At 34.1% G+C, this 21288-nt stretch overlaps 2 protein-coding genes across 4 annotated transcripts in view; one reads left to right on the top strand and one right to left on the bottom strand.

Annotated features, from left to right (window-relative positions):
- The window catches only part of egg (SET domain bifurcated histone lysine methyltransferase eggless), a 32610-nt gene extending 20736 nt beyond the window's left edge, over positions 1-11874 (top strand). The window contains exons 24-35 of the mRNA XM_089713302.1: positions 463-658; positions 1216-1383; positions 2903-3039; positions 3725-3788; positions 4262-4375; positions 4849-4965; positions 5935-6065; positions 6909-7030; positions 7481-7547; positions 8988-9072; positions 10426-10632; positions 11267-11874. Coding sequence (XP_089569428.1) covers positions 463-658; positions 1216-1383; positions 2903-3039; positions 3725-3788; positions 4262-4375; positions 4849-4965; positions 5935-6065; positions 6909-7030; positions 7481-7547; positions 8988-9072; positions 10426-10632 — 1408 coding nt within the window. The 3' untranslated portion in view covers positions 11267-11874. The remainder of the gene's footprint in view (positions 1-462; positions 659-1215; positions 1384-2902; positions 3040-3724; positions 3789-4261; positions 4376-4848; positions 4966-5934; positions 6066-6908; positions 7031-7480; positions 7548-8987; positions 9073-10425; positions 10633-11266) is intronic.
- Positions 11875-15279: 3405 nt separating this feature from the next.
- On the bottom strand, positions 15280-20222 carry LOC149475420 (HMG box-containing protein 4). Of its 3 annotated transcripts, none has more exons than XM_089713467.1 (8): positions 20056-20222; positions 19728-19980; positions 18981-19129; positions 18567-18688; positions 18095-18197; positions 17590-17681; positions 16731-16868; positions 15280-16243 (listed from the first exon to the last, which is right to left on the bottom strand). In XM_089713467.1, the coding sequence occupies exons 1-8, from the start codon at positions 20063-20065 to the stop codon at positions 16079-16081; spliced, it is 1032 nt and encodes a 343-aa protein (XP_089569593.1). In that variant the 5' UTR covers positions 20066-20222; the 3' UTR covers positions 15280-16078. The 3 variants fall into 3 exon arrangements, with proteins under 3 accessions (XP_089569593.1, XP_089569594.1, XP_089569595.1); XM_089713468.1 differs by having other exon boundaries at positions 19728-19971; XM_089713469.1 differs by lacking the exons at positions 15280-16243; positions 16731-16868 and adding an exon at positions 16952-17209.
- Positions 20223-21288: the final 1066 nt, after the last annotated feature.

The raw sequence follows: 21288 nt of genomic DNA, 5'->3' as shown, positions 1-21288 counted from the left end.
CAAAATACCAAAAGCCAAAGGGCTGCCACACTTTTGTTCTTTTTTTTTTTCTTTATGTATAAACTAGCTTACCGCCCGCTTTGTCTAAAACCTAATAAATTAAACTCACACCTTCCTCTTGAATCACTCTATGTATTAAAAAAAACCGCATCAAAATCTGTTGCGTAGTTTTAAAGATTTACGCGTACAAAGGGACATAGGGACAGAGAAAGTGACTTTGTTTTATACTATGTAGTGATAGTTATATATCAAATTAAAGCTATTTTTTTTCTTCTTTTAATTATCGTTGCCTAATTAAATCCGGCCGAAAAAGAGGGTTGCTGGCTGTTAAAGATGATGAATATTAATTAAAAATGCTTGCGGCCAAATTTCGATTGGCAACCTAGTGGATATAATAATATATTCTCCTAATTAAAAATACATATTGTTCTACATTTTAATGAATTTTCTCCAAATACACAGGCAAATAGTCCGCTGGAAGGGCAACAAGTCTGTAATGTACCGAGCCCCGTGCGGGCGGCGCGTCCGCAACATGCGCGAGCTGCACAAGTACCTGCGCGCGGTCGGCTCCGACATGGGCGTGGATCTGTTCGACTTCAACCCGAACACGCACTGTCTGGCGGAGTTCGTGATTAATAAGTGTCTCATATCGAAGAAGGTGGGTAGTTTGGGATGTTTTTGAAAAAAATGTGGGTAGTTTGGGAAAAGCTTTCGAAAAAAATGTGGGTAGTTTGGGTAGTTTTCAACAATCGTTACGGGATAATTCTTAATTCGACAATCCTTACGGGATAATTTATAATTCAACAATTCTTACGGGACAATTCTTAATTCAACAATCCTTACGGGATAATTCATAATTCGACAATCCTCTTCCTTTTTTTTAAGTGGGTTAAAGAAAGAAAGAAATATCATTTATTTGACTTGACAAATAACACCGAGTATAATAAGAAACAAAACAATAAAACATGTAAATTAAAATATGCAAGATTAAAAATAGAATAGAAATAAGTCAATAGTGGAGAATAGAAATAACCAAATAGTAATAATGCTCAATCAAGCACTAGAAAACACTTGTAATGAATTTATATTTTTGGTTTTATGACATTCAAATGCTTTATAAATATAAATTTATAAAGAATAGAAAAAAATCGATCTTCGTCCCGCCTCGTGATCGAATTTTTTCTATTTATAAATTTATAACACTTGTAATTCCAGGATCTATCCCACGGCAAAGAAAACGTACCCGTGCCGTGTGTGAACTACTACGACGAGTCACTACCGGAGTTCTGTTCGTACAATACAGAGCGGACCCCCACCGCTGGGGTCCCACTGAATTTGGACCCGGAGTTCTTGTGCGGATGTGACTGTGAGGATGATTGTGCGGTGAGACAATTATATTATACTAGCTGTTGCCCGCAGCTTCGCCTGCGTGGAAAAGAAAAATTTTCATAGTAATAATTTTCATCCCCTATTTTATCCCCTTGGGGGTAGAATTGATCAAAATCCTTTCTTAGGGGACGCCTACGTTATGACATCTACCTGCATGCCAAATTTCAGCCCGATATATCCAGTGGTTTGGGCTGTGCGTTGATAGATCACTATATCAGTCGCCTTTGAGTTTTATATATTACTAGCAATGCCCTGCGGTTTCACCCGCATAGATAGCGATATCGTGACAGTGAAAAGTCTACTATAGGTCGGACTATAGGTTTAATTTTTAATCACATGAAAATCACCTTTACCCCGTCCCGCACTACGGCCTTTTTTTTTTTGTTTTAGTGGGGAAATCTTTCATAGATGTGTTCCGTCAAGACGCATATTGGTAGAATTCCTCCGTGACCCCCGCACTACGGCCTGCTCGAACAGTATACCTACTATTTTCTGTAGATTGACACTTTTAAAAATTCGTTATATCTTTTGAATGGAATATCCAATTCTTTTCATTTAAAAAGTATTTTGCTGGTATTGAAACAGTCTATAATAAAACATCATTTAATGGGATAAGGATTAATATATGTGTATGGATAACATGGTTTGATTACTGTCGGCACTTCTATTTACTTTGAAAACGTAAAAAAGTTGTTGTAGTAACATAACTACTGAAGATGGACATATGGTATCGCGGACTTTCTTGTAGATATTGATCCATTCTATAATACCGTAGAACATTTTTTTGTTCTATCTTCAATAGATTCCGCAGCGCACGCGATGACAGAAGTTTTATTGAGGATTTTTTTACACCTTGGGTTACATTATTGCATTTTTGGTAAGGATCTCTAATTTTTTTGAAAATGCAATATAGCCTATGTTGCTCAGTAAAGATGCAGCTTTCTAATGGTGAAAGAATTTTTGAAATCGGTCCAGTAGTTTATGCGTGAAAACCATACATACATACATACTTAAAACTTTTCCTCTTTATAATATTAGTATAGATAAAGACTAGCTTTCCGCTTTTTGTATAAAACATAATAAATTATATACTAAACCCTTCCTTTTGAATCACCCTATCTATTAAAAAAAACCGCATCAAAATCCGTTGCGTAGTTTTAGAGATTTAAGCATACATAGGGACAGAGAAAGCGACTTTGTTTTATACTATGTAGTGATTAGTAGGACTATTATTTTTGAAACGATTATTGTTTTATCTATATAATATTTTTGACCGCCTCCTTAGTATAGTGGTTGACGCGTGAGCGTACAACAGAGGGTCCTGGGTTCGATTCCCGGTGGAGACGAAGAAAAACAAATGTGTCGGTCTGGTAGGACACAGAATGCTGATCACCTACTTGTCCCTAAAGAAAATCGATCAGTGAAACAGATGTATAATGCATCTGCCCCTTACCCCACTAGGGGACACGGGACTTCACTAACTTAACTTTATATGATATTTAATAATTTGCAGGATAAAAGCAAATGCGCCTGTTGGAAAATGACTCTAGAAGGTGCTAGAACAATTGGACTCGATGTGAAAAAAGTTGGTTACGTGTACAAGAGATTGCCGGAACAATTGCCGTCCGGTATATACGAGTGTAACTCGAGGTGAGGGCTGTTTGTTTGTTTGTTTGGCTGTACTGTGAAAAATTATATTTCTGAATAATAAGAATGTGACAATAGGAAATTATATCACGTAAAAACGAAATTTGATTTTGTTTGCACCCTGTAAAGTACTCAATTTTATTTTATTTATTTCGTTTTAAACCCTAATGTCCCTGTGGGAATATCAAAAGTAGCCCAAGTTACAACTTATTACATCAGCTATCTGTCAATGTCTAACCATCCCAGAGATTATGCGGAACAAACAGACAGACAAAAATTGTTAAAATTACTACTTTGATATATATACCGTGTATCCGATATTCATATGAATTTAGTACAAAGCGGTTATTTTAACATTACAAACTACAATTTTATTGAAGTGAAACTTATCGGGGTTGGCAAAAAATTTAGTGTAACATTTTTTCGTTACGCGTGACATTTTTTCGTTACGCGCCATCTTTTTCTTATCCCTACCACCCGTGATTCGACGTATTTCTGTAAAGTTGCATATAGTTAATTATTTTTCGAAAAATAAGGGCATAAAGGTGTTTCACTTCTTACGTGTGTACACTAGTACACACTACACGCACACATTTTTATTTGTATAGATTATTTTATGAAAAAATGCAAACGTTGTTTTTGTTAATGGTAATTATAAATTAAATATTTTTTTCTTTTTTATTTCTAGGTGCAAATGCAAGTCTACATGTTTGAACAGAGTCGCACAACATCCTTTACAACTAAAATTACAAGTGGGTATAATTTTTTTATACAAAAAATATAATAATAATAAATAAACAGAAGATTTTTAAAAAAGAGCGTGTGTACCGAGCATACGTGTTAGAAGTGAAACTTAGTTGGCAAGATTCAAAGATACCAAAGTCGTCGCCTTTCTACATGACGTGACGGTATTGCCATGACCTTGAAATTTTACTCTCAACGCGCCTAAAGAAGTTTCACTTCAATATTTTTACAGGTATTTAAGAATATTATTAAGTACTAGCTGCGCCTCGCGGTTTCACCTGTTGGTCTTAGCGTGATGATATATAGCCTTCCTCGATAAATGGGCTATCTAACACCGAAAGAATTTTTCAAATCGTACCAGTAGTTCCCGAGATTAGCGCGTTCTAACAAACAAACTCTTCAGCTTTATAATATTAGTATAGATTATTTATTTATTTATTTTAGATTACTATTATGTAATACTAAATTAATAATTTTCCAGGTATTTAAGACGATGAATAGAGGTTGGGGCATTCGTGCCCTAAACGATGTGCCCAAAGGGGCATTTTTGTGTATCTACGCGGGAAATTTGCTCACCGATGCTACTGCTAATTTGGTAAGTAAAAAAATAATTCTGAAGTTAAATTTAAACCTTATTATTAATGTTAATGTAAGATTTTGGTCAATTATAATGAGTTATAATATTTTGTTGGGGATTTTACACATTATACTTTTTCGGTATTGATTTTTTAAACATTATTTTGATAACAATGTGATTTATCTTTCGATCAAGCTTTTTCGAGTAACCTATATACTTATTTAATTTTTTTCTAAGAAACGATAATCTTATCAAAAATAAGTGACTCAAGATCACTATAACTATCTGCTGAAAAAATAATTTTCAAAATGAGTTGAGTTATTTCGAATCATATTTGAACATTCGAAAGAATTTTCCCGTCTTATCTTAGGAGCATACATTTTATTTACAAAAATTATTGCTTTAATAATTTTGTTATTTACAACACGTCATTTATTTCGCTTTATTAAATTTTATATTAATATCGTTTTAACATATTTTTTTAAAAACAGGACGGTCTCAATGAAGGTGACGAATATTTGGCAGAACTCGACTATATAGAAGTAGTGGAACAAATGAAGGAGGGATATGAAGAAGATATACCGGAGTCTATTAAACAATTGGATAAGGTAATATAATAATTTATAATTAAATCGGTTTTACCCCCGGCTTTCCTCGTTTTAGCCAGGATAAAAAAATGTGTTGTCAGATAAAAACGTATGTAATGTTAAAAAAAATTAAGATTAATCGAGCTTTTAAATATTATCATTTCGCCCTTTTTTTGAGTTTGAGTTTGACCTAAAAGAGAAATTATTAAAAGATTTATGCCACATGTTTATAATAAAAATTAATATCTTTTAGTCAAATTAATAATATCTTTTAACCAAAAATTGTATATCATAAATTCTTTGAAATAAATCACCACTCATTAGAAAAATGGTTAAAAGCTCGTCCAGAATGTCGTTGTACAAAACATTTATTGAAAATAACACCTTATTTCGTGGTAGTAATGTTCAAAGTTCATTGTATCGCTCATTAGAAAACTCTGCCTAATTCGCGTAGTCAGAGTTTTGCTACAGACAATTTTTGTTATCGTGAGTCTAGTTGTTTATTGTGTGTTATATTGTTAAAAAAAAACTTTTGAAGTGAAACTTCTTTATCGGGGTTGGAAAAAATTTAGTGTAACATTTTTTCGTTACACGTGACATTTTTCCGTTACGCGCCATCTTTTTCTTATCCCTACCACGCGTGATTCAACGTATTTCTGTAAAGTTGCATATAGTAAATTATTTTTTGAAAAATAAAGTCATAAAGAAGTTTCACTTCTTACGTGTGTACACTAGTACACGCACACATTTTTACACGCTTTATATTAGCTTCACCTGTATGTTTGTAACCGACTTCTTTGGGCGCGATTTTGACCCACTTTAAACGGCCAGATTTCGTTCAAACTTTGTAGATTTATTGAGGACCGATGACAATACAATAATTTGATGAAAATTGTCTATTTTTTACTTCGGTTTTCTATAAAAAGCGTGTTTTTTAGTTTTTTTTAACTATTATTATTTTATACATGTATTCTTAATGAATTGAAACAGAAAGAGAGTGAAAAGACATCAGACGAGAGTGAGACAGAAGAGTCGTCAACGACGGAAGAAGAGAAAAGTGCAGAGAAAGACGACGATGAATTCGTGCCGAGTTATATTGGGAGTGGGGTTATGAAGTTTAAGTGAGTATTATATTATTTATCTATATATTCTATATATCCATACTAATATTATAAATGCGAAAGTAACTCTGTCTGTCTGTCTGTTATTCAATCACGCCTAAACTACTGAACCAATTTTCATGAAATTTGGTATGGAGATATTTTGATATCCGAGAAAGGACATAGGCTACTTTTTATCCCGGAAAAATGACGCAATCCCGGAAATCACACGGGAACGGGAACTATGCGAGTTTTTCTTTGACTGCGCGGGCGAAGCCGCGGGCGGAAACCTAGTAATATATAAAACTCAAAGGTGACTGATATAGTGATCTATCAACGCACAGCCCAAACCACTGGACGTATCGGGCTGAAATTTGGCATGCAGGTAAGAAAGGATTTTAGAAAATTCATCCCCTAAAGGGGTAAAGGGGATGAAAGTTAGTATCATGAAAATTCGTCTTATCTACGCAGGCGAAGCTGCGGGCAACAGCTAGTTTTGATTATAAAACTGACAAATAAATGTAATTTTAATTTGAACTTGTCTTCAAGAAGGAAAGAAGAATTCTTCAAGTTTTTTTTATCTGTGCTAATATTGTATTGTAATATTTAATAGTGTTTTTTGCGATAATTTTAAATTGATCTAAAAAAGAGGCGGCTCCTAATTCATCTGTTTTTTTTTCTATTCTAACTATGAATAATGCTGAATAAGTTTTTTTGTTATTTTTCGTTAAGACATATTGCTCTGCCATAAAAAAGATTTTTTCAGTGCAGTGCGCTCTAATTTCAGAAAATACTTTTTTGTGTTGCTATCTTAAGTCTTAACTTTATATGCATATATTTTTTTAATAAAATATAATTTTACAGTAAGCGCTTAAGGAAAAGGACAAAGAATAAAGAAGAGAAAGAGAAACAAGAGACTGAAGCGGACAAAGATAGAGAAAAGAAGAGCGGTGATGATTGTATCACCATTAGTGATGATGAAGATGGTGAGGTTATTTCTTGATTTAAGATTTAATTCAAGGCAAGTAAAACAATAGCGAGTTTTACTTGCCCATTACAGAAAGATTTAAGTGTTAAAATCTATTCAGTACGTTGTTTAAAACCTATATTGACTGAATGTCTGCTCTTTAAATCAGTCAATAAGGTTATTGACTAAGGGTGTCGGTCAATAATCTTATTAATTTATTTTGTCACATAAAACCAGTCAATAAGGATATTAACCGATGCCCTTAGTCAATAACCTTAATTACCGTCAATAAGGATATTGACTGGTTCAGGGTTTTGACTGTAGCATATACACACACATACATCCTCACAAACTTTCGCATTTATAATATTAGTAGGACTATTACAATTAATTTTGTATTAAAACCTTATTCTCATAATAATAAGCAAAACTAGACTTAATTTCTAAAATATAATTATTAAATTTTTAGTTCGCGAACCTTCGCAGTTCACGGCCACTGCTGGTATGGGAGGGAACGAATTTCTATCTAAATATAAGTGAGTATATTACATACATTATTTGGTAATTTTTCAAGTTATAATATCATAATATTATTGTTGTATTTATAAATTATGTGTGACGTTGTGTTTTATTTATTTATTTTTTCTTCGAATTTATTATTTTAAGGGCCGATTTTTCAATGCTTGGATAAAACTTATCCGTCCAATAAAGTATTACACGATAATATTAAAATGTCACGTAAACTGTCAAATACGGGATACAATTAGAATACGTTTTTAAAATGGGTTTTATACATTATTCGACGAATAAGTTTTAACCAAGGATTGAAAAATCAGCCCTAAATTAATTAGTTATTTGGCTTCGTAGTCTTTGGTATATTATGTTCTGTCCTTTACCTGAAGGTTGCCTGGCAGAGATGGCTTAGAGCCATAAGGCCGCCATTTGTACATTTTGAACGGTTTTGTTGTACTTTTATTTTATAAGACTGTTGTACAATAAAAAGTAAATAAATAAATAAATATTATATTATAAATATATCTTTGTTTTATATTGTGTATGAATAATGAATATATCTAAAATCTCAAATTTTGCATCTTACTTCATGTAAGCTAGGACTAACAATCTTTTTCTAATTAAAAAAAACGAGGTACACTTTCAATTTTGAAGCCGATTTCAGAAAAAATATACTGCACTATTTGTCAATAAAGTCACTGGCTAAAATTCTAATATATGTATATTTAGAAATTAAAGACTTTAAAGGATTTTAAACGCGATTTATTCATTATATTATTTTCCCGACGTTTCGAACACTTTAAAGCTAGCGTGGTCACGAGGAGACTGTCTCCCCGTGACCATGATATATTGAATAAATCGCGTTTTAAATCCGTTAAAATCTTTAATTTCTAAATGTATAATACTCGCGTAAAATCAAACACTAGAAAATACTATGTATGTATATTACCACTTTGAGAAAAAATATTTAATTTATTATCTGTTGGTTCCGATTTAACTAAAAATCTGCTCAACCTATGAAAAGATGCTACAAAATCAAACTCAAACATTTATTTATTCAATTAGACTTCTTCTAGAAGCACTTTTGAATCGTCATTACATATTTTTAACATTTACCATCGATTCCGATATTTTGCCGGTCAATACGAGCAACGCCAGGACAATCTGCTTATGTATAATATAATAATTGAATATGATATTTTAATAATGTAATAATTATAAATTTATAAAGAATAGAAAAAATTCGATCACTCAGCGGGACTCGAACCCGCATCCTTTCGCGCCAAACCGGGGCGGATGCCTGACCAATTCAGCCACTCGTGACCCGCCAGAGAGATCGAACTTATTCTATTCTTTCAGTTTTATGTGTCTAAGGGACACACCGCGACAATTTTTATTATATTTATAAAGCATTTGAATGCCATAAAACCAAAAATATCAATTTCAATATAATAATTTCGCAGATCGGTTCGCACTTTATACGGCGAAGACGAAGCGTGCTATATCATGGACGCTAAGGTGCAGGGCAATATTGGACGGTATCTTAATGTAAGTATTATAATATACTAGCTGTGCCGCGCGGTTTCACCCGCATTGCTCCGCTCCTGTTGGTCTTAGGGTGATGATATATAGCCTATAACCTTCCTCGATAAATGGGCTATCTAACACCGAAAGAATTTTTCAAATCGGACCAGTAGTTCCTGAGATTAGCGCGTTCAAACAAACAAACAAACTCTTCAGCTTTATAATATTAGTATAGATTATTTGAATACTATCTACTCAGTAAACAATATTCATTTTAAGGGTGCATTTCCACCAATAGTGTGCGAGGAATGTGTTTGTTAATAACCAATGGTATCGCTTCAAACGCTAAACGCTACAAATTTCAAACTTAATGAAGCGATATGATTGGTTCTTTACAAACACATTCCTCGCTACTCATCCTCGCACATTGTTGGTGGGAATGCACCCTTAAAGTTTTTTTAATAGTTATCCAAGTAGGGATAAATCAGATATCTTTGTTGAAGTGAAAACTTCTTTAGCGGCGTTGAGCACTTTTTCTGTAATGGGTATAAAATCTTAAACTCGCGTCAGGACACGTGACCTGATCGAAAAAGCGTAAGACGGATGGATATCAAACATGCTCAACGTTAATAATCAAGTTTTCACTTCTGCCGGCACTCCCCCAGTGCAACCCGTCTTTTTTGTTTTTAAATAAATGTAGATGGTTGTTTAAAGGATTTTTTTAATAAGGTTACATTTTTATTTTAAATAAAAATATTGCTGTCTTCTTTTTTATTATCGGCAGTCTGAACTCACTAAAAAAAATCAGATCTTAATACTATTATAAAGGCGAAAGTTTGTATGGATGTATGGATGTATGGATGTTTGTTACTCTTTCACGTAAAAACTACTGAACCGATTACAATGAAATTTAGCACACATATAGAGGGTAACTTGGATTAACACATAGGATAGGTTTTATCCCGGAAATCCCACGGGAACGGGAACTATGCGGGTTTTCCTTTGAAAACGCGGGCGAAGCCGCGGGCGGAAATCTAGTTTGATCATATATTTAATGCACTAGTATTGTTTAAATACGTACTATTTCTATGTAAAAATTCCCCTAAATAACTCAAAAAAAAAATTACCCAATTAAATATTATCTATACCTATTCTATTCCCTCCCCCAACTAATCAAGTCACTGAAGATTTTTTCCCCGTTTTTAAGCTATTGCATAGCTTCTATCGCGGGCCTTGAGCGCGGGGACCGAATCGAGAAATTCCGTAACGAAAAACCTCACACTTCGACGGGCTCGGAGGTGTGGCTTGAAGGCATAGCATGCAATAGCTTTACCGCGGCAGTCCCCGAGTGACACACGTCTTTTTTTTTTATTACAGCACTCCTGTTGTCCGAACGTGTTCGTTCAAAACGTGTTCGTAGACACGCACGATCCGCGCTTTCCGTGGGTCGCGTTCTTCGCACTAACACACATACGCGCCGGCAAGGAGCTGACTTGGAACTACAATTATGACGTGGGGTCGGTTCCCGGGAAGGTTTTGTACTGTCATTGTGGCGAGCCGAACTGTAGGGGACGGTTGTTGTAGGTAAGTTGACAGGAGACACTACATAAGACATAAACAGAAAAAAACAACAAACAACATAAATGGTCATTAGACACAACACAAATCATAACCAATAACAACACAACACATTATCACAAAAAACAACACCTCATCACAAGAAACAACACATGTACTAACCAGAAACAGCACTAATCATAACCGTAACAACACGTGCCATCAACAGAAACAACACTAATTATGACCAGAAATAACACAATATGCCATCATCAGAAACAACACATGTCATTAGAACACAACAACAAATAACTGACGGAAAGAACACATATCATCCCTATTACACAATTCAACATATTCAAAATCATCATAAAAACAATTATACCTAATAAATTATATACTAAAACCTGCCTCTTGAATCACTCTATCTATTAAAAAAACATCAAAATCTGTTATGTAATTTTAAAGATCTAAGCATACACACAGACAGGAAGCGACTTTGTTTTATATGTATTTGTAATAATTACTATTAAATATTATATTCACGTATTAGTGATTACTATCAAATAGTTAAATATAATATTTATAGAAAATTTGCAATAATATACTGTTTTGTTGTTCTAATACTTTTTTAAAGTTAGTTCTAATATTTCTTTTCCAGAATCTCGAAGCTGTCAATCATCATAGACTATTACTTCGTTTAGAAAACAGAAGAATACTTTAAAATAGAATACAGATAAATCTCGAATTTTCTTTCGTTTATTATACTTGTATTATATAAATTGGTAAACGCTTTCAATTGCATTTCAAGTTTTGGTTCTGAAAAACTGTTGTATTATTTTATTATCACCTTGATTAAAACCTTTTAAACAGTTAAAATCAAGAATTCTCATACATTTTTTTTGTTGTTAAATTTAACCAAAATTTGTCATACAAGTCAGTAACAGTGTAATTTTAATTTAAAAATTGTATTCATGCTTTTTTCAAAGTGTTGCCCTACACCTTAGTTGCTACGAATACTCGTTTCAAATCAAACTACCATGTGTTTTGACTAAAAGAATGGATAAATTATGATTTATGGCAATTGATTTCCTTTTTATATGTCCGGCCAAACCCGATTTTAGGACAAACTAGTTTGGCCTAGGCTAAACTAGTTTGTCCTGAAATCGGGTTAAATAGCTATGGATTTCAAAACTATTAAATTCTAAACATTATCGTTTTTAAAACTCGATTAGTTAATAATTGTATTGTTTTTTAATTTTGTTAAAAAGTCAATGTTCTAAAAAATAAACATAAACATAGTATAATTTCATAGTTATAATAATAATAACTTTATACTTTATACTAATTATCATGTCAAAGTGTAACTTTCTCAATCAAGTGAAATAATTGTGTAAAATATTGAATTTCTTAGCCAATTTCCATACATTTGTTTACGATCTTACGTTCATAAATATTTTTTCTATTGTGATCTGCAATCAGTCTTTTATCAGATGAGGTGACTTAAAACTATGTAGGCGAAAAGACCAGCGTCTCGTCTGCCTTCTAGAATACATCCTTCCTTTTCAGCCTTTTGGCCGTAGCGGAAGGGTTTACGAGGTCATGGGCCAAATTTCACGTTCATAAATATAAAAATAAATTTATTATTTTCATGTGTAAATTGCTACAGTCTATTTAAAATCTACAGCTTGGCGTTAATATGTATATGAATTAGTTTAATATTTAATAAGACTATAATTTGTACATTTACTGGTGTCTCATAATAGCATTTAGTTTTAAGTTAACGAATTTTTTAATAAATCGGATTAAAAATATTGTCTGTGTTTTATTCCATACCATTTCCTATTATTTTAAATAATTTGCTTTCATATCAGTTCATAAACATATCCATGCAATATCACTATGAATAAGGCTTGGTTGCACAATATTTTAGTTAAAGTTAAGATTAATGTAAAATTTTACATTTAACACTAACAATGACTTTTACAATGACTGCAAAATTTGTTGCTAACTTGCAAGTCAAATGACATCTCATTTGGTATTTGTCACTTCTAACAATATATGTAACGTTAACAATAGCTTTAACACGAGCAGTTATAATTAGTGTTAAAATCTCTGACTTCGACCGACTCCAAGTGTACACAATCCGGTCTGTGTGAAAAGAAAAATGCTCATCGAGCCGGTCTATATGAACGGACGCTAAAGCATAGCCAGTAATAAATTCATCTCTATCAATTTTGCAACACAGCTCTGAACTCATGTAAAATTTTAGAAGAATATCTGAAGATGATTAAATTTTTCATTTATGGGTGTCGCTCATTCGGCTTTATTGCTGTTCTTGTTGTTTTATTCATATTGTCCTCAAATTATTCATAATCGGTTAGGGATAAAATATTTTTTTACGGAGGCTGAAAATTTTGGCTCATCATGTGAAGAAAATGATTGACTGAAGATACACTTTTTTCGATTTCATTGTGGTTGAGTGAAATTGTAACAGAAAATTTCCTTTTGCTATATTGTATCATTTCAAAATACCTACAATGTTAAGGTTTAAGTAAGACTACAATACATACCTATTCAAATCGATCAAATACTCAAACGTAAATTTGAATCGATTTATCATGGGCATCGAGTACCGATATCGTATGGTTACATCACTAATTACGTCTCGAAGACAAATCTGATGTCAAACGGGCCTTATTTAAAATTGTTGACTGTTTACTTGCTCTGTGATTTGTGATGATTATTATCCTAATAAAAGATTATAATGAATTAATATTATGATATTTTACGAGTTTATGGAGGAGTTTATGTAGCAAAACGGTAATGAAAAGTTGTGTTGTGTCTACTTACTACTACCACAGTATTACAATATTATTTCCTACAGTAAGGAATCGCCTTTGATGTCGCGCGATGCCGCCGCCAGCGTAGGTACTTACGCTGCCACACGAAAATACGCTAGGGTTGCAACAAATGGGAAATAAAACTATTGTGATTATTAATATTATGATGAAATCATTTATTCATATGTACATTCAAAATAATTGCGATTATTAAATCTGATGTAATTATTTGTTCATAAATATATAATTACAGATATTGCACTGCTAAATATTATTTACGTGGACACTTTATTTTTGGATGTTCTTAATTGTATATTATAATAAAATAACATTTAACTAAGTAATGCATTCGCATTGGGATGTACAATCTGATTAGAAAATAATGAGGACAACATATACATAGCTTTGATTTTAATTCAACAGATACAATTAATACAATCTTTCTGAAATATTGTTTCCTTCTGGGATTTCAATGTAGATTTACATCCGTAAACGGAACAGTTTTTGCGCGTCATAATAGAATATGTAAGTACCTATGTATAATAAAATTATTACACAAAAAATACGACTGCGTCGTCCTTTCGCGATAGTTAATGCAAACTCAGCGTGATTGCATTAAGCGGCCCGCGTCGCCCGACCCCCCGCCAGTTCCCCTCCGTTTCTCTGCACAAGTACATTCGTCGCCATACTGTAGGATGGTAATACTGTGCTACTACCAATTCGCATATAATATGTTTAGAGTGCTGTGTGCTTATAATCTAAATTCTTCTCATAGACAGCTTAATTTATTTGAGTAAAATTTATGTTATTTTACAGATTCCAACAGAGGAGAGGAATTTGAATATGCAAGTTGTTTGCAATGTTTCTTTGATGTTTCAAAATGCTGAAACTTGTTGCTCATGATGCAACTATACTTAACCATTTTTCATATGTTATTTTTATTAATCAGACAAAAATGTGGATCTAATTTAACTTTTTTGCTAACAGTTTCTTGTGAACATGGACAGATTATAAATCGGTATTTGTAGTGGCTGTATTTTCATCAAATATTCTTAATGTAGATTTATATATAATATTATATGGACCAGAAGAATCTAGCAGTGGGATCTTTGGCTATATACATATTTAATAAGGCTACTATTCGTTCACTATCATGAGTCTTGTCTTTTATTTCAGTTTGATTTTAATGTTATGGAATATGAATGAATAAATGAAATTGTAAATAAAGTATTGTGTTTTATTCCTGGCCTTTTCCTGTTATTTACTTACCTACATATATCTCGGTCAATGAGTAATTAGGTATATTATGAATATGTAAAATAAGCAATTTCAGTAAATAACTAAAAAATATCTTCAAATGCTTCATATAGCGATTCGAGAAGTTTTTAATTGAGGATTGCTTTTAAAGATAATTATCATTGAATTTTAAACAAACTAGATTTAGAATGGATGTGTTAATACTCAAGGAAAAATGTAAGGAGGCTGTTAGTGAAATAAAAAACGTTTTTTTGTCATATTTCATTATTAATAACTAAAATAAACATATTAAAGATACAACATACGCAAAAGTTCACAAGTATAGGTAATTAATTAATCCTGTGTCCACTTTTTTATGGATAAGTTATAAAAATTGTAGTTATACAAAACAAACAAAAGAAATGTGACTTAAGTACACAAATAGGTCAAATGATGACACAGGTGCTCGATAATGTAGTATGTAGACTTCAATAATTTATTTCTAAGTCATTAAGTATGAATTTTCACACCATTTTGTTAAATATAATATTAATCTAATGATTGAGGGATGAATAGAATTCAAAATAAAAGTACATAAACAACAATTTTGACAAATTTATTACTTACAACATTATCAGATGATTCTTTGCCTAGTTGTCACGTCGTCAACGCACCAGAACGAAATCTTTCTCAAGAATATCACACGTGCGTGTCACTTTACAGGGGGTCAAACGCACAGGAAAGGGGTCACGTAACACGTATCATTTGGTGTGGGGTCACAAAACACAAACATTGGCAGAGGGTCACTAATATTGTGGTCACATGACGCGTATTCACTTGTTGCGGGGTGAAAAGACATCACTTTTCACTTGGCGCAGGGTACGCGGTTTGGGGTCATTTGGCGGGCCGGCGGGCCGCTCACAGGCCCGGCATGATGTACGCGATGTTGTGCAGCGTGTCCTGCAGCAGGCGGGCCGGCGGGCCGCTCACAGGCCCGGCATGATGTACGCGATGTTGTGCAGCGTGTCCTGCAGCAGGCGGGCCGGCGGGCCGCTCACAGGCCCGGCATGATGTACGCGATGTTGTGCAGCGTGTCCTGCAGCAGGCGGGCCGGCGGGCCGCTCACAGGCCCGGCATGATGTACGCGATGTTGTGCAGCGTGTCCTGCAGCAGGCGGGCCGGCGGGCCGCTCACAGGCCCGGCATGATGTACGCGATGTTGTGCAGCGTGTCCTGCAGCAGGCGGGCCGGCGGGCCGCTCACAGGCCCGGCATGATGTACGCGATGTTGTGCAGCGTGTCCTGCAGCAGGCGGGCCGGCGGGCCGCTCACAGGCCCGGCATGATGTACGCGATGTTGTGCAGCGTGTCCTGCAGCAGGCGGGCCGGCGGGCCGCTCACAGGCCCGGCATGATGTACGCGATGTTGTGCAGCGTGTCCTGCAGCAGGCGGGCCGGGGGCGCTATGGCGGGCACCGCGCGGGTGACCGCCAACAATGGAGCCAGCGAACATAGTAACGTATCCAATAGTACGGATACAGACCCGGAGACGGCTATCTGGCCCTGTGGAAGAACATATATTTTATACATTAACTGTCCCGGCAAGTCATGTTCTGCCTTTCTCATGTAGGGAGAGGTATGAAAAATATATGATATTTATTGGACATAAAATCATCAATGCATAAATGATCCACTGACTACCAGTCAACTGTCATCACATTTATTGATTGATTTAATCCATCAGTCCCCGGAATCACAGACACAATAGAAAATCTATTGTGTCGTGGCCCGATCGGGGCTTACGGTGGTCAATGGGTTAACTATAATTAGAAATAACTCAAATGTATACATGTTGTATTTAACTGTAATTGATATGCATGCATGCTAATTATGTCACATACTCAAAGTATATTATGTAAAAGATGTACATCTGTTGGCAAATCAAATAAAAAAATAAAAAAAATTGCAATACACTTGGACTAGGTTCATTATTAACACTTTTTACACTGTATTTTCTCCAATTTCCTCAATTTTTCCCCTATTTACCTACCTCATGCTCCTTCAACCGTTCACCGATGATAGCGAGGCTCTCTCCCAATAGCCGCAGATGCGCGGCTACATCTAAAGCGCCTGAGCCAGTCACTCGGTACATGCCGCTACTTGATACATTCGTGTTTGCGCTTACCGGCTAAAATAATAAAAAAATGTGTGCGTGTACTAGTGTACGCACGTAAGAAGTGAAACTTCTTTATGACTTTATTTTTCAAAAAATAATTTACTATATGCAACTTTACAGAAATACGTCGAATAACGCGTGGTAGGGATAAGAAAAAGATGGCGCGTAACGGAAAAATATCACGCGTTACGAAAAAATGTTACACTAAATTTTTTTCCAACCCCGATAAAGAAGTTTCACTTCAATAAAAGTGTAGGTGTATTAGTAAAAGAACTAGAGGCTAGGTCGAGAGCGCCTGAAAAGATCACTCGGTACATGCCACTGCTCGTTACATTCGTGTTTGCGCTTACCGGCTAAAATAATAAAAATAACTAAAAAAACACGCATTAATTCATTTATGGCCTATTCAAACTAGAGCGGTATCCCGATGAGCACGCAATTAAATTTCTTACTATTTTAAATGACTCTAGTTACCAATACACATAATATCTTAATTTAGCATAACTTTTATTTTATGTTTGTACTAGCTTCCGCCCACGACTTTTCGGGAAATCCTTTCTTAACGGATGCCTACGTCCTAACATCTACCTGGATGCCAAATTTCAGCCCGATACGTCCAGTGGTTTGGGCTGTGCGTTGATAGATCACTATATCAGTCACCTTTGAGTTTTATATATATAGATTTTATGTTGGCAACACAAAAAATGTTAAAAAATAATACAATTTAACTTACCACAAGAGCTTGTTGTGGTGGTGTTACAGCAACTATTTGCTTCTGCCTTCCCGCAGGACGACCAGGGCCCGCACTTGGGGACGGACGAACCACTGGGAAACATGTAAGCGTAAGTTAGTGTAAGTATAAGTAAAGTCAAAGTGTAAGTCAGTGGAGGTGTAAAGTCAAAGTAAAAGTGTGTAGAAGTGTAAGTCAAAGTAATATGTAATTAAATGATGGAATAAGTTTAGGTACAATTAAAAGTGTAAGTATAAGTTATTGAAGGTATAAAGAGGAGATGTAAGTGGCGTTATAAGTCAAGGTGTGAATGTCAAACTCAAATTAATTAATATATTGAATATTTAGAACAAATTAGTTTTAATAAAATCAACACTTACAAGCTAATAGGAGATGGAAATATGTTAGTTTTTAAAATAATCTGTTTTTGTCAAAAAATAGAAAAAGTTTAGTTTTTAACATATTTGGGTAAATGTTTAGTTTAAAATATAATCTGAAGGTAACATACCAGGATTAGAAATAATCTTGTTTGTCCCTTGAGTTTCCTGCACCTTTAGCATTGCAAATCTCTTGGCTTTGCGCTTCCATAAATATCTTTCATTGTAATTTACCTGAAATTTAATACAATTCATATAAGATATCATTATAAAGTATAGAATAGCAAATTCTTCTCAATGATGTAAAAATTATTGTAATGAAATTACTTTGGACTACTAGCAATAATAATAAAATACATATTATAAAACAAAAATTACATATTCTACTTCATGAGTGTCACCAGTTAAGTAGAAGAAAACCAAATTTCTAATATTTTAATTACATTCATACTAATCATGATATAAAGCAACAATGTTTAGACACCAAAAATAATAGAAAAGCAGTAATAAAATATACAACTATGACAGCAATGTATACAAATGTGGTAACTACCAAATGAAACTGTGACAAAAAAAAATAAAATTATTAAATTTGTTACTTACATTAGCCCACATTTCTCCCAAGCGTTTAGATATAGCCGAAAAGTCCATATCAGGGTGTTTTCTTAGTAATTCATTTCTAGCTTCCTTTGCCCACATCATGTATGCAGTTATACGGGTTTTGCCTGAAAATAATTTTATAATTAACTAGCTGCGCTCTGCGGTTTCACCCGCATTGCTCCACTCCTGTTGGTCTAGTGTGATGATTTAGCCTATATAAATCGCCTAAAGAGTTTATTTGTTTGAACGCGCTTATCTCAGGAACTACTGGGCCGATTTGAAAAATTCTTTCGGTGTTAGAAAGCCCATTTATCGAGGAAGGTTACAGGCTATATATCATCACCCTAAGACCAACAGGAGCGGAGCAATACGGGCGAAACCGCGGGGCACAGTTTATAAAATAAAGTAATATCTTACCCTTATCCTTTCTCTGTGCTTTAGCTCGACCGACCACTTTGCCATCTTTAACAATAAGTTTTTTCTTAGTGCTTTTCTCCATCATGTATAGCGAGTTGGCCGGTGTGCGAGTAGACCCTTCCTCAGAGCCTGAACTGTCTGTTTCCATACTAAGAGGTAAAATAAAATGATTATTTGATTTAATTAATTAGTAATATAGCAGAAATAATTGTGTGCCAACATATAATTGTGTTGGGAGTTGGTAATTATAGATGACTAGCTTTCCGCCCGCGGCTTCACCCGCATTTTCAAAGAAAAACCCGCATAGTTCCCGTTCCGTGGGATTTCCAGGATAGAACCTATCCTATGTGTTAATCCAAGTTATCCTCTATATGTGTGCTTAATTTCATTGCAATCGGTTCAGTAGTATTTGCGTGAAAGAGTAACAAACACACACACATCCTCACAAACTTTCGCATTTATAATATTAGTAGGATAAACAAGTTATAGATGATAAACAAGTAGTTGAAAAAATGCGAAAATGAAATCACAATTTATAACTGTAAGAATTTTCTATCACAGAAAAATATTCAATTCCATATTGTTGTCAACATGAAGTAATTCAATTATGAATTGTACATATTAATATACATAGAAATAGATAATACAGTACAGTTCATAATGAATGGCAAAGACACAACGAAAATAAGAAGCTACGATACTAAATTACACTTCATATAAGTCCAATTAACATCTACGACAAAATACCTGTCCGCATTTTCGACGGTATTTTCATAGTAATCAGACTCGCTGCCTGACGCGGTACCAGCTTCTTCCATCGGCTTTGGTGGCGGTTCTTGGTACTCTGGCTGTTCAACCTCTTGTCGAAAACCAGCGTACGATTTGACTGGTGTCTGGCGACGAAACCGCGTTTCAATATCATCAGGGGACTCAAAGTCCATTAATTTAGAACTCTTCTTCCTTACTCGCCCGCTTCGCGATACACCAGTTACTTCGAGATCTTTAAAATGCGTAGTTGTTATTAATTATATAAACATTGGTTTTTAGCGTTGTTATTAACTGAATGTATACATACCGTCTTGCATGATGGTAATATAAGATCAGTGAAGGTCTAGAATTATAATAATACTTTCAATTACACTATAAACACTAGGTTTTATTATGATTTGGTTATTTGATTTTGATTTTTGACACAATTTTTGATTTTATTCAGTTTTTTATCCAAGCTGCGCGGCAAATGTCATTTTTCAATTTTTTTTTCTGTCACTTCTGTCTGTCAAAAACATTTATTTTTAAATATGGCAATAAACATATAAAGTAGAAATGTAGAAATGAGTAGAAAGTAGAAACCAGAAAGTATTTAAATTACATATATCTAGGCTATCGTTAAAAAATATTCTGTGATTATCTTAAAGACAAAATATGCAATTTTATCAACACGTGATTAAATGACAATACAATTTTTTGTCTGGAAATATCTAGGAGGCGAGTGATAGGCTTGTGCTATGTGCTTTAGATACCACCGTGAAACATTTAACTCCCATGAGGAATTACTGTGGCTATCCATCAATTAGTTTTCAATAAATAGTTGTAAAAATAATTGCACGAAGATAATATTTTTAATTTTGGTAAAATTGAAGATAATCAAGTCCAAACACAGAACAGTATAAACAATTAATAAAAGTGCTCTATTATCATAATTAGTATGAATTTAGAAAACACCCGTCCAAACTAGCCAACATGTTCTAAAAATTTAAATTATTTAAATATTCTAAATTCTAGGTTAGGTTACGAATCATAAAAGGAAACACACATAAAACGATTAATAATTTATTGTGCTAAATCAGTAACAAAACAGAAGCCATATCCTTACACATTAATATAAAAATAACCCATTTTATAAAGTTGCAAGTATAAATATTTTACCTATTTACATATTAGTGGAGTACAGTTATCATAAAAAGTGGACTGTTACCACACCCCGGACACTCCATACAAAATGATCGTTTTGACAGTCACACTGTAGAGACTGCAAATGTGTGTGTTAACGCTTTATGGTTGGCACATTTGTGACTAGCGTAAAAAAAAATTCACATTTTTCTAATGAAATACATCCGTAAACAGCACAATATCTAACCATTTTCTACGAAAAACGATAATCACAAATCCGAAATAATAAAATTACTTTAACTCAATTTGATTTATGTTGTCAATCTTCGTTGCGTATCGTCCTTGCAGAAAAATATGGCCCATTTTATGTCTGATCGCGCGGGGGTGAGGTAAGTTTAATTTTGGCGGGAGGCGGAGA

The sequence above is a fragment of the Colias philodice genome, chromosome 30, assembly GCF_061535455.1.
Source record: "Colias philodice isolate Cphi_HAF_F1 chromosome 30, ilColPhil1 Martin Lab GWU primary, whole genome shotgun sequence".
NCBI classification, from domain to species: Eukaryota; Metazoa; Arthropoda; class Insecta; order Lepidoptera; family Pieridae; genus Colias; species Colias philodice.
This window is presented reverse-complemented; position numbering and strand designations above follow the sequence as displayed.